General features: G+C 46.4%; 1 protein-coding gene across 1 annotated transcript in view; it reads left to right on the forward strand.

Moving 5' to 3' along the window:
* The first annotated feature begins 298 nt into the window (after positions 1-298).
* Positions 299-12258, forward strand: part of LOC118086739 (IgGFc-binding protein-like) — a 56511-nt gene continuing 44551 nt past the window's right edge. Inside the window, exons 1-5 of the mRNA XM_035118732.2 lie at positions 299-459; positions 1678-2173; positions 6364-6922; positions 8105-8703; positions 10733-11297. Of these exons, the coding sequence (XP_034974623.2) occupies positions 299-459; positions 1678-2173; positions 6364-6922; positions 8105-8703; positions 10733-11297 (2380 nt within the window). The remainder of the gene's footprint in view (positions 460-1677; positions 2174-6363; positions 6923-8104; positions 8704-10732; positions 11298-12258) is intronic.

Below are 12258 nucleotides of genomic sequence, written 5' to 3' on the forward strand. Positions count from 1 at the left end.
TCCCATCATCTCTGACCACTGGTCCTGCTAGCTAGGGATGATGGGAGTTGGAGTTCAAAAAGCAGCTGGAGACCAAAGTTTGGGAAACCCTGGTATCAACTCAGGTACCGTTTGCATGATTCAGGAACCTAATTTTCTTTTCAAGCCCAGCCATGCTATTCAGTAGGGTGAAGCAACCTTCTTCAGCTTGGAGAGAGTTGGTAAAGGCATAAATGGCTGTTCGAATGGTGCAGCACAACTTTATGAAAAATTGGGCTTAATAGAGTGTGTATGTTTGCACTCCTCTCCAGGAAGCAAAATGTCTTGGGCCAGCACTGATTTCCTCTACCCCTCTTCATACATCCTTTCTCCATCAGGAATCACTTGTCCAGAGAACAGCCATTATGAGCCTTGCTCTACTGCCTGCCCAGCCAGCTGCTTGGATTCCACGGCCCCACTTTATTGCAACGAGCCTTGCAGGTAAGGACAGGCAAATCCATCAGTTTTGGTTTTCCAGTCACATTCTCTACATTCTTAGTTTGAATTTTTTTTAAGTCCTCAAGAGAATCCATCAGCATTTTATTGCAAATTTCTCCCAATAGACACATATTTGTGTACAATTTCCCCTAATAGACAGAATTATGCAATGTAATTCCCGCTAATAAAATGCATTTTTTTGTATCTTATTTTCACAAATGTATGCATTTTTATGCACACTTTACCTCAGCATATGCCAAAAAATGCAAAGAAGAAGAAGTCCCAGCAAAAGAAGAATGGATACAAAAACTTGTGGAATGTGCAACTTTCTGCAGAAATAATAATAATAATAATAATAATAATAATAATAATAATAATATATTAATATTTATACCCCGCCCATTTGGCTGGGTCTCCCCAGCCACTCTGGGTGGCTTCCAACAGAAGAATAAAACACAATAATCTATTAAACATTAAAAGCCTCCCTGAACAGGGCTGCCTTCAGATGTCTTCTAAAAGTCTGGTAGTTTTTTTCCTTTTTGACATCTGTTGGGAGGGCGTTCCACAGGGTAGGCGCCACCACCGAGAAGGCCCTATGCAAAACTTACCGGAAAAATAAGAAATCAAGTTAACAAACTTTTAATAAAAGAATGGAAATGGTTTATTTAATATTTACAAACTGTAGACAGATTAGAACATTGGCAGGATTGTTGTAATAACCTGCAGTTTTATAAGAGTATACATTTAAAGTAGATGAATAAATGAGCAAATTAAGTTAATTTGGATATGCAGAAAATATCAAAAATAAATGTAAGGAACTGCAAAAAGGGGGGAAGGAAGTCACATTTTGAAATGTTAAAATGATTGTAAAATTATTGAAATGTATAAAATTGAAACTCATAAAAAGCATATGCATTTCTGTACACATTATTGGCTGGAATACTGCAGTGCAAAATTTGCAGGAATTTCGGTTTTGATACTGGTAGTTCAAATTAGGTGGACTCGCCTCTAGACATGGGTGCCAACTTCCTTGGGCCCTGGGTGCCCGAGCACCCACAAAATTCTCCATGAAGGGGCCAGGCACCCACAAATTTTGGTGCCAGGGCTGTGCATGCTACATGGCACTCACGGCCCCAGGCTCCCATGGTTGCAGTGCCAAGCTGACGCTCCTGCCTCTAAATGTGAACTGAATGGAATTTCTTCCCCGTCCCCTACTTGCAGGGAGGGCTGCTTTTGCAACAGAGGCTACATTCTTAGCGGAGGAGCTTGTGTGCCCCTGGACCATTGCGGCTGCACTCTGAACGGCCGGTATTACCAGGTGGGAGATGACGTGATCCTGACAGATACCTGCAGCCAGAAATGCTCCTGTAGGCGCCCTTCTCACCCCATGGAGTGCCAGAAGCATGAGTGTGGGGCTCTGGAAACATGCAGAGTTGTGGGCGGCGTGCTGGGCTGTTACCCGGCGACCTTTGGCAACTCCTGGATGTTTGGGGACCCCCATTACATCACTTTTGATGGGGTCGCATTTGACTACGAGGGAACGTGCAAATACACGCTGAGCAAGTACTGTGCCCCCCAGGGAGCCCTCCCTTACTTCGCCATAAAAGTGGAGAACGAACACCGGGGCTCCTTGGCCGCAACATGGGCACGTCTGGTAGAGATAGATGTCTATGGGGAGCACATTGCCATAGCGGCTGGTCAGTACGGCAAAGTGCAGGTAAGGACCTTGTCCATATTCTTTCCTTGTCTGGTTCCACCTGGCATTATTTTGTGTTGCATGGCAGAGAAGGATGTCAATGGTTGGATGCACAAACTCTTGAGCAGGCTTGGCAGAGGAGGAGGAACACGGGCTGAACGCAGATCCAGACCTGGATCCCTGTCGTCACGCTCAACGGGATGCATGTTCTTAATTGTGTTTTTTATTTATTTGATGGTATTTGTATACTAGTTGATCGTAGGGTTGCCATATGTCTGGAACTTCCCGGATCCATCCTGAATACTGCATTCGGCAGCAGTGTCCAGGCAAGTCTAGTCGTATGGCAAGCCATGTCAGTAGTGTCATTTTCACTTGTTTTCCTTAAGAGTAGCTCAAAAGCATCATTTTTTGTGTGTGTGTGATTTTGCAAAAAAGAACATCAACAACTTTGGCCAAAAGCAAAACAAAACAAAAAACTCAATGACTTTTCACTCTGGATTTTCACGGTCCGGATTCTTATAAGCAGTTTACAGAAAATAAAATGCACATTAAGATTATAAGTAAAAGTCATTTAACCTACTCCCCTCCCAAAAAACATATAAATAAAATCATTTAAAAAAAAAAGATACGTTGTTTTCAGCACTATACCTCCAGCATCTATCTGAATTAGACACTGCCTTTCTATACAAATATTGTGCAGTCCAAGGGCTGGTGTCCATCCTGGCTCTCTTGCAAATGTGGATCCTGAATCAGCAGGGGGCGCACACATAAAACCCTCCTCCTGCGTATGAATGACCCTTTGCTACAAATGGTTGTCACCTATACTTTTGAATTCATGTTGCAACTTAAGCCGGTGGCTCTTATTTGGCTGGTACAATATCTTACTTACTAGTCTTATTTTGGATCTAGCCAGTACTTTTTTTCTGGGGGGGATGCAGGGGTTCACATACCCCCTAAACATTTTTTGTTTTGTTTTTCAATATCAGTAGGAAAATGAGAGTACCCCTAAACATTTTTCAAGGAAAAAAACTACTGGCTCTAGCTATTTATTGTAGCTGTGCTAGGATGTACTAAACCAGCAAATTCTGAAGATGCCAAGGTTTGGCCAGTGAGAAATGGTGCAATGGTAAAACCTTCAGAAGGTATTACATCCACAACTGAAATGTTTACTTGCTTATTAATCAGGGGGGGGGGGTTACAGTTGGTTTTCGAACAGCTTAGTTCTCGAATGTTCTGGATTGCTTAATATGTAAAGTAAGTGTGCTGCACCCTTTTGTTAAGTGGTGGAAGGAATGTAACTCTGGGTTAAATTGGTTGCTATTCAGTAATCCCCCAAGAGCACTCTGTGGTCCAACCACTAATATGCAGCACAAATCTATCTGACAGAAATGTGGGCAGAGAAAACCACATCAGTAATTTATTATTATTATTGAAATCAATAAAGTGGTTTGCTCATTAAAGTAGGCTTGGCTACGTCCAACCACAATTCGGCTTGAGGAATGTATGCTGCACCAGCTTAAAAAGTGCTTTGATAGACAAATCACATGCACCTCTACTATACTTGTTTGGGAAATGGGGGGGGGAGGACTGGGCTGCAACAGAGCCATTTCCCTCTGGGAACATTGGAAGCTGCTTTTAATGAGTCAGACTGCTATTCCACCTGGCTCAGTATCGTGCATGCTGATTGGCAGTGCCTCTCCAGGGTTTGAGATTGGGAGTCCCTACCTGCCCTAGGTGGAGATGGCGGGGGTGGAAATTGGGATCCTCTGCATCTTCTAACACTGAGTTACTGCCACTACCAAAAAAGTAATGGATGGTGGAGGGCTTCCGAAAAGATTGACGATCATCATAGTTGGGAAGGATGCTCTGTAGTGACAAGCAGACGCTCTCCGGGACGTCAACCCTACTCGGAGATGCCAGGGATTGAACTGAAACCTTCTACATGTGAAGTATGTATAGATGGAGAAGCTATGGCCTGTATCCATCTAGGCTGTGTTGTGTTTCCCCTGTGTGCTGAAGTATTGTTACAACATTTTGTTCTGCCTCTCCTCTACGTAGTTCCATACTTCTCCCATTTTAAAAACACAATTAAGTTGTCTGAAACCACATGCCCCACCCAGAACTTGTGATGGGTGAATTTGTGGCTGGACAGTGTTGCTGAACTCCAACTACCATCAGCCCCAGCCAGCATGGCCAATGGCCAGGGATGATGAGAGCTGGAGTCCATCAACGTCTGGAGGGCACTGAGTTGGGAAAGGCCTCAAGAACATCTTATTGGACACTTTTGAAAGCCTATGAGATGGCGGTGAAAGCTGCAAAGAAGTCTTACTTCTCAGCTTCCATCGCATCCGCTAGCTCTCGCCCGGCACAACTTTTCAGAATAATTAGGTCTCTAACAACCCTAGAGGAACAGCCAGATTTAAATACGAATTTTACCCATAGCTGTGAGGCATTTGTGAGCTTTTTTTGTGGAGAAAGTCTTGATACTCCGCCGTGTCCTCCCTGCCAATTTGGATACAATAACAGAACTGGAGGCCCCTTGACTGTCTTCAAGTCCAGTATTGGACCACTTCGATCAGATACTCCCTGCCGATGTAGACAGATTCCTCCGAGCTGGAAGGCCCACCACTTGCTCCCTTGACCCGTGCCCGTCCAGGCTGATTAGAGCGTGTCCAGATGAGGTACGGGCCCCCCTGGGTGAGATCATCAACTTGTCCCTTGGCACAGGGACTTTCCTAGAGGAGTTGAAGGAAGCAGTGGTGCGTCCGCTCTTAAAGAAAACATCTCTAGATCCTTTAGATCTATCCAATTATCGTCTGGTTTCAAATCTTCCGTACCTGGGTAAGATAATTCAGAGAGCGGTTGCCGAACAGCTTGGTAGGTTTCTGGATGAGACATCAGCTCTAGATCTATTTCAGTCCGGCTTTCGCCCTGGTCATGGGACCGAGACGGCTCTGGTCGCCTTAACAGATGATCTCCATAGACAGCTGGATCAAGGTGGGTCGGGGCTGCTGATTCTTTTAGATTTGTCAGCAGCCTTTGATATGGTCGATCATGAACTTTTAGACCACCGCTTTGCTGACGTGGGGATTCAGGGCACAGTCCAACAATGGCTGCGCTCCTTTATCTCAGGTCGGGGGCGGAGGGTGGCGCTAGGGATGGAGTTGTCACTGCGGCACTCCTTGGTGTGTGGAGTCCCGCAAGGTGCAATCCTTTCCCTGATGCTTTTTAATATCTTTATGCGCCCCCTTGCCCAGATTGTCCAGAGTTTTGGGCTGGGTTGTCATCAATATGCTGATGACACCCACCTCTATCTGTTGATGGACGGCTGCCCTGCCTCGGCGCCAGACACACTGACCAAGTGCTTGGAAGCTGTGGCTGGATGGCTACGTGGGAGCCGGTTGAAGCTAAATCCTTCGAAGACAGAGGTCCTCTGGCTGGGTCGGGACTACATGGGGTTGGGGGGTCAACTCCCATCTCTTGCAGGGGCTCAATTAGTGCCAGTGCCTTCTGTCAAGAGCTTGGGTGTAACCTTCGACGCCTCCTTTTCCATGGAGGCGCAGGTTGCAGCCACAGCTAAGGAGGCCACGGGATCACATTCATCCAGTGCTTTACCAGCTGCACTGACTCCCGGTAGAGTACAGGATCAGGTTTAAGGTGTTGGTTTTGACCTTTAAAGCCCTATGCAGCTTGGGAACCTTGAACCTACAGGACCACCTCTCCTGGCATGCCTTGCGGAGGACCTTAAGGTCCACAAACAACAATATTCTGGAGATCCTGAGCCATAAGGGCAAGGGCCTTTTCAGTATTGGCCCCAATTTGGTGGAACGCTCTCTCACAGGAGACCAGGGCCCTGCGGGATTTGTCATCTTTCCACAGGGCCTGCAAGACAGAGCTGTTCCGCCTGGCCTTTGAGTTGGATTCAGTCTGACCCCTGTGTTTTCCTCCCTCATGGTTTGGATTTATGGACTACTTAAAATGAGGCTGCATTTTAAATTTTAATATTGTATTTGAATCTGTATTTTAATTAATTGTTTTCTTTTCTTTTATGTCTTATTGTAATTTTATTGGTGTTGGCCGCCCTGAGCCCGGTTTTGACTGGGGAGGGCGGGGTATAAATAAAAATTTATTATTATTTTTACTTAAATGGGGATGTGAATGCCGCCATAATGGTTTGAGAAAGACATCTCCCTGCCTTTCTTTCCATTTAGCTGAATGGCATCCTCCTCCAGCTGCCTTTCGACTTTGGAAACGGGAAGATCTATGGCTACTATAGTGGCTTCTCTGCCATCATCCAGACCGATTTTGGCCTCTTTGTCTCTTACGACTGGTCCTACTATGTGTCATTTTCTGTCCCCAAGTCCTATTCCGGACTGCTCTGCGGCCTCAGTGGAGACTTCAATGGGAACCGGAGCGACGACTTCAAAAGCCCCGATGGCACTGTGCTTCTGGATGCTGTCGCTTTTAGCAATAGCTGGAAGGAGGCCACCTCACCTTTCCACTGCACAGCGGTTGGGTTTCCGCCACACTGTGACAAAGACCTGCTAGACCGGTATTCCTCTGTGAGCTCCTGCGGAATCATCCGCGATCCAGATGGGCCATTTAGACTCTGCAGTGACCCCGATGTGGCTCAGGTCTACTTCGAGAGCTGCGTGAAGGATATGTGTGTCACGAACGGCAGCAATTTGTGCGAGGTCCTGGGCACATACGCCCAGCAGTGCCAAATTCACGGAGCCACCATTAAGCCCTGGAGAGAGATCACTGGGTGTGGTAAGGGATTGCCAACTGGCATGTGAACTGCAATAGCAATACTGGTCACAGTGTTTTAGAGCAGTGGCTCTCAGACTGTGGCCTGCGAACTCTATTCAGGTGGCTCACAAAAAAACGGTTGCAGAACTGTCAAGAATATATGTTTTGGGCTAGGCACTTGATTTATTATTTCTGACAGTTGAGATCTTTTAGGGCTGGATTATTGAACAGGCTAATAAGGCCCCAGCCTGGGGCCAATGATTGTCATAATATGTTGCAGGCACGGTCCATTTACTACTACTTCTTCTTTTTTTAAAAAAGAGATGTCAGTTAAAGACAAGGCTACAAGTTATGTTATGCATAGCTGCCAAGTTTTCCCTTTTCTCGCGAGGAAGCCTATTCAGCATAAGGGAAAATCCCTGTAAAAAAGGGATAACTTGGCAGCTATGATGTTATGATTTCTAGAATGAGAAAGAAAAGCTTATTAAATATCCCATTGGGATCCCCCAGCAATTTTTTCAACTGGTTTACAGAAGGAGATTTATTTTTTTTAAGAATCACTGCTTTAGTGTATTCAAAGAACTTTGAACACATTTTCTCACTCATCCTTGCAACAGTCCTATAAGGTAGGGGGGTGAGGTTGGGACTGAGAAATTAAGGCTGGCAAAAACAGCATCAGTGCCTGCTAAAGCCCCAGCACCAAAACAAAGTTCACCACTGAGGTCTGCTCTGCAATTCTCCTTTAAAAAAACAAAAAAGTTGTATCTGCCAAGGTGCCCATTGCAATCGACTCCTCTACAGTTTTGACATATTTACTGACACCAGAATAGTTTCTTTAATTACTTTAGTGGTTTGTAATAGTTTCAAATGTAATTAAAGATAAGAGCTGGTCTTTCCCCTAGAGATTCATCTCCAGTGCCATAAGCAGTGCTTCAGCAAATGCTGTAATTTCACCTCTCTCCTGGTTCATGCATCCTTCTGAAAGGATTTCTCTATCCCTCATCAGCTTGTTATCTCTGTCCGTGGAGATAAGAACAACAGATAACTCTGTCATAATTATTCGCCACTTAATTACAACTTTCGGGGAGCTCCGAAAGCTGCGACTGACCTGCTTAGCTCCTTCCCGGAAGTCCGTCTCCTCTACAGTGTTGAAGGAGCTGCACTTTTGCATTCTCAATATCTTTTTGTTTGTGCTTGTTTCAGAGTTGCTCTGCCCTGCCAACAGCCACTATGAGCTCTGTGGACCTTCCTGCCCTCCTTCTTGCACCCACCCAGCTGTGCCCTCCAGTTGCCGGACTGGGTGTGTCGAAGGGTGTCAGTGCAACCCTGGCTTCGTGCAGAGTGGCACCGAGTGTGTGCCTCGCCAGCAGTGCGGCTGCACTCACGGCGGAAGATACTACCTGACTGAGGAAACCTTCTGGCAAGGAGAAAAGTGCAGTAGCTTTTGCCGCTGCGATAGCACCACCCATGCCGTCACGTGCACCCTCTCATCCTGTGGTCCTGGAGAGTTCTGCGGCATTCGCAAAGGCGTTTATGGGTGCCACAAGCTGCTAAGTGGAACTTGTTGGGCTTCGGGGCATCTCCACTACACTACATTTGATGGGCGGCATTATGACTTCCAGGGCACCTGCAAGTACATATTTGCAGAGCTGTGTGCGGCAAACACATCTTTACCCTTCTTCAGGGTTGAGGTTAAGAACGAGAAGCTGCACAACAGATCTTTGTCTGTGACCTCAGAGGTGTTTGTGCAAGTGGGCACCCATCAAATACATCTGCAGAACAAACGCCAGGGAACTGTCAAGGTAAAAAGCATGGGGGAAAGCTCTGAAGCGGGGGGCAAGCAGCCTTTTTGCTCCTGCAGCATTGGCAGTAGTGGGGCTGCACTAAGGAGCTGCATACAGGCTTTCCCTGCCATGTAGGGGGAAGGGGAGGAGAAGACCCGCCCCCAGTGGCAGAACTTCATGCTCCGGCACCGGGGGGGGGGGGGCGGAGAGCAGGCAGTGGGAGGGCTTGCGCGCATCCCAGGGATGTGGCGCACTGCCCGCATTCCTCTTCCTCTGCCAGTGCCTGCCCCACGTTGGCAGGGTGAGAGAATCCCCTTTGAAAGCAAGGGTTGCATTGGTGACGGCCAACTTTTTTCAGTTACAAAGAATCTCCGTGCTGTGGTGCAGAAGAATACAATGGGGGTGCAGTCAGCCCCACTGGGAGGCAGTCTTAGTGGCATATTTGCAGAATCGCCTGCAGTGGCTGAAGTTCCATGGCTTATACTGTGGCAGAGCAGCAAATTTGTTAGCCCCCCCCCCCAATGGGTAAAGATAGTGATAGCAGAGGGACCACCCAGGAGGGCAGGTCAAGAGGGCCACATGTGGCTCACTGATTGCCCACATGTACACCAAACTGTGGAGGTAAGGTTCAGCCGCTCTTGTGAAGAATCTGGGGCTATGATTGGTAGCGAGATGAGATGCAGGTACAAAATTCAGAGAAACGGGGCGTGGGGAGGGGTTTTAAGGATGAAGAAGAAGCAGGGCAACGCCAGAAGAGAACTGACATAGCCAGGGGCATATGAATTTATTTTATTTTATTTTGACAAAGTAATAATCACAAATAAAAAAGAATAAAAATGTGCACCCCACCACTGAGATCATTCCATTGTAACTATCCAAACTCCCAAAATTTCAACACCTCTTGCGATGGTTTGACCCAGGCACCTCCAAACTTTGGCCCTCCAGATGTTTTGGACTACAATTCCCATCTTCCCCGAGCACTGGTCCTGTTAGCTAGGGATCATGGGAGTTGTAGGCCGAAACATCTGGAGGGCCGCAGTTTGGGGATGCCTGGTTTGACCCCATTCTGTTTTAACAGTACAAATTCTACAAACACCCCCCATATCTCCTCAAAATCATTTCTCCTGCATATTCCCCATCTTACCTTAATGGCACATGTTAATTTATCGTTAATAGCTTTATCCTACACTATTCTTCCACTTTATATTCTGCTTGCCCTTTCACTTCCTAGCTATAATAATTCGTGCAGTTGTCAATAAATTTGTAAGCAAGTCCTTCATAGCCTGCGAACCTTCCATTGTATCATAAATTGATAATAATACTACCTCTGGACTTTCACTCACCTTTAAACTAGCGATTTCTGTTATCATGTGAACATTTAAGGCAGGCTTGCCCAACCTGGTGCCCTCTAGATATCTTGGGCTGCAAATTCTATCATTTCTAGCCATCGGCCATCCTGGCTGGGGCTGAAGGGAGCTGTACTCAAAAAAAAGGGGGGGGGGGAAGCTGGAGGGCTCCAGGTTGGGGAAGAATGTACTGAGGGAGCAATCAGGTTGGCTCATAGTTAGGCAAGGATTATTTTGCAACAGGAGCTAAGATGCAGAGTCAGAGCAAAGCAGGTATGAGACTCATGCAGAAGTCAAGGAGAGACCTCAATGAAACAGGAAACTAGTCAACAAGAGACCCTGGAACCAAGCCTAGTCAAGGCAAAGTCACATCAATGAGTCTCTTGATGTCCAGGTAAGCTACCCAATCTCACCAAGGCCAGATTAGTAAAGATTCCCGGACAATTGTGATTTTGGAGTTGTCCTTAGCGTGGCCGCTTAAGCACCACATGAAATGCATCACTAAAAGTGGGGGCACCAATTTGCATCAAATTTGCACATTGAAAACTCTACACTCAACTCCTGGACTTTGTTGTGAAGTAAGGAGAACAGGAGTGGTTTCTTAAGGGCCAAAGTAACTTTACCACCCAGAAGCCTTGTTGCGGAAGAGAAGGTAACCCTTCAGATTAACCAGTCTCTGACTTTTTGCTTCCTTCAATCAGATTGATGGGATAACTGCAAACCTTCCAGCCAGTGTTAATCAAGGAGAAGCTGTCATTTATCAGCATGGAGTGTACACAACACTGAGAGCGAAGTTTGGCCTGGCAGTGAGCTTTGACCTGGCCCACAGCCTTTTTGTCACCATCCCTGCCGAATACACGGGCCGTACCCGCGGGCTTTGTGGCAACTTCAATGGAGCTGCCGCGGATGACTTTATGATGCAAGACGGCTCCTTGGGGAAGAATGTCTCCTACTTCGCGGCGGGTTGGAAATCTGAGACTGTGCCGGGCTGTGACGGTGGCTCTGCTGACCCCTACCCTCAGTGCCTGGAGCAGAAGCAGATCCTCCAGGCAAAATGCGAATGTTGGATCATCCAGAACCCCACTGGGCCCTTTGCTGCTTGTCAGTCTGAAATTAGCCCTGAGCCCTATCTGTCTGATTGTATATTTGACCTCTGTGCCTCCCCAGGGGAAAGAAGAGTCCTGTGCCAGTCCATTCAGAAGTACGCCACAGCCTGCCAGAGAGAAAACCTGAGAATCTCAGCTTGGAGGAACGATACTTTCTGCAGTACGTATCTTGGAGCTGTGTTACACTTGAAGCGGAGAAATCTGTCGGTGTTGGTTTCTCATCGTTCCTCATTTTCCCCAGTCTTCAGTTCAGTTCTCCACATTTTTGCAATGGTTTGTGAAAAAAATGCTCATGAAAACCTGCAAAAATGTAATTGCACACTTCCCCACAATATACACATTTTTGTGCTGTATTTTACCCAATAGACCCATTTTTGCAAAGCAACTCATATAGTGCACTTTATATGTTATTTTCACTACTATGTGCATCTTAACGCACACTTTCCATTAAAAGAATGGGTGACAAAGTGTGTGTGTGATGGGGACTCATATCCTTGGAGAGGGAGTTGAAATTCTCCAACACCTTATCTCTGAAAACTGTCTTGTGTTAAAATTTGGTTTATTTAATGTTGAAACTCTGAGCTACTCCAGGCAGGTGGTAGTTGCTGCTGTTGTGTTGCAAAATGTTACCGATGCACAAATAGTACATTAGCAGTGGGCTTATCCACACAACATTCTTCTATATTAATTGATTATTATTATTATTTATTATTTATTATTATTTATACCCCGCCCATCTGGCTGCGTTTCCCCCACCACTCTGGGCAGCTTCCAACAAAGATTAAAATACATTAAAATATCACAGATTAAAAACTTCCCTAAACAGGGCTGCCTTTAGGTGTTTTCTAAATGTCAGGTAGTTGTTTATCTCCTTGACCTCTGATGGGAGGGCGTTCCACAGGGCAGGCGCCACTACCGAGAAGTCCCTCTGCCTGGTTCCCTGTAGCTTTGCTTCTCGCAGTGAGGGAACTGCCAGAAGGCCCTCGGCGCTGGATCTAAGTGTCCGGGCTAAATGATGGGGGTGGAGACGCTCCTTCAGGTATATAGGACCGAGCTCGTTTAGGGCTTTAAAGGTCAGCACCAATACTTTGAATTGTGCTCGGAAACGTACTGGCAACTGA

This window comes from Zootoca vivipara, chromosome 6 (assembly GCF_963506605.1).
Source record: "Zootoca vivipara chromosome 6, rZooViv1.1, whole genome shotgun sequence".
Lineage (NCBI taxonomy): Eukaryota > Metazoa > Chordata > Lepidosauria > Squamata > Lacertidae > Zootoca > Zootoca vivipara.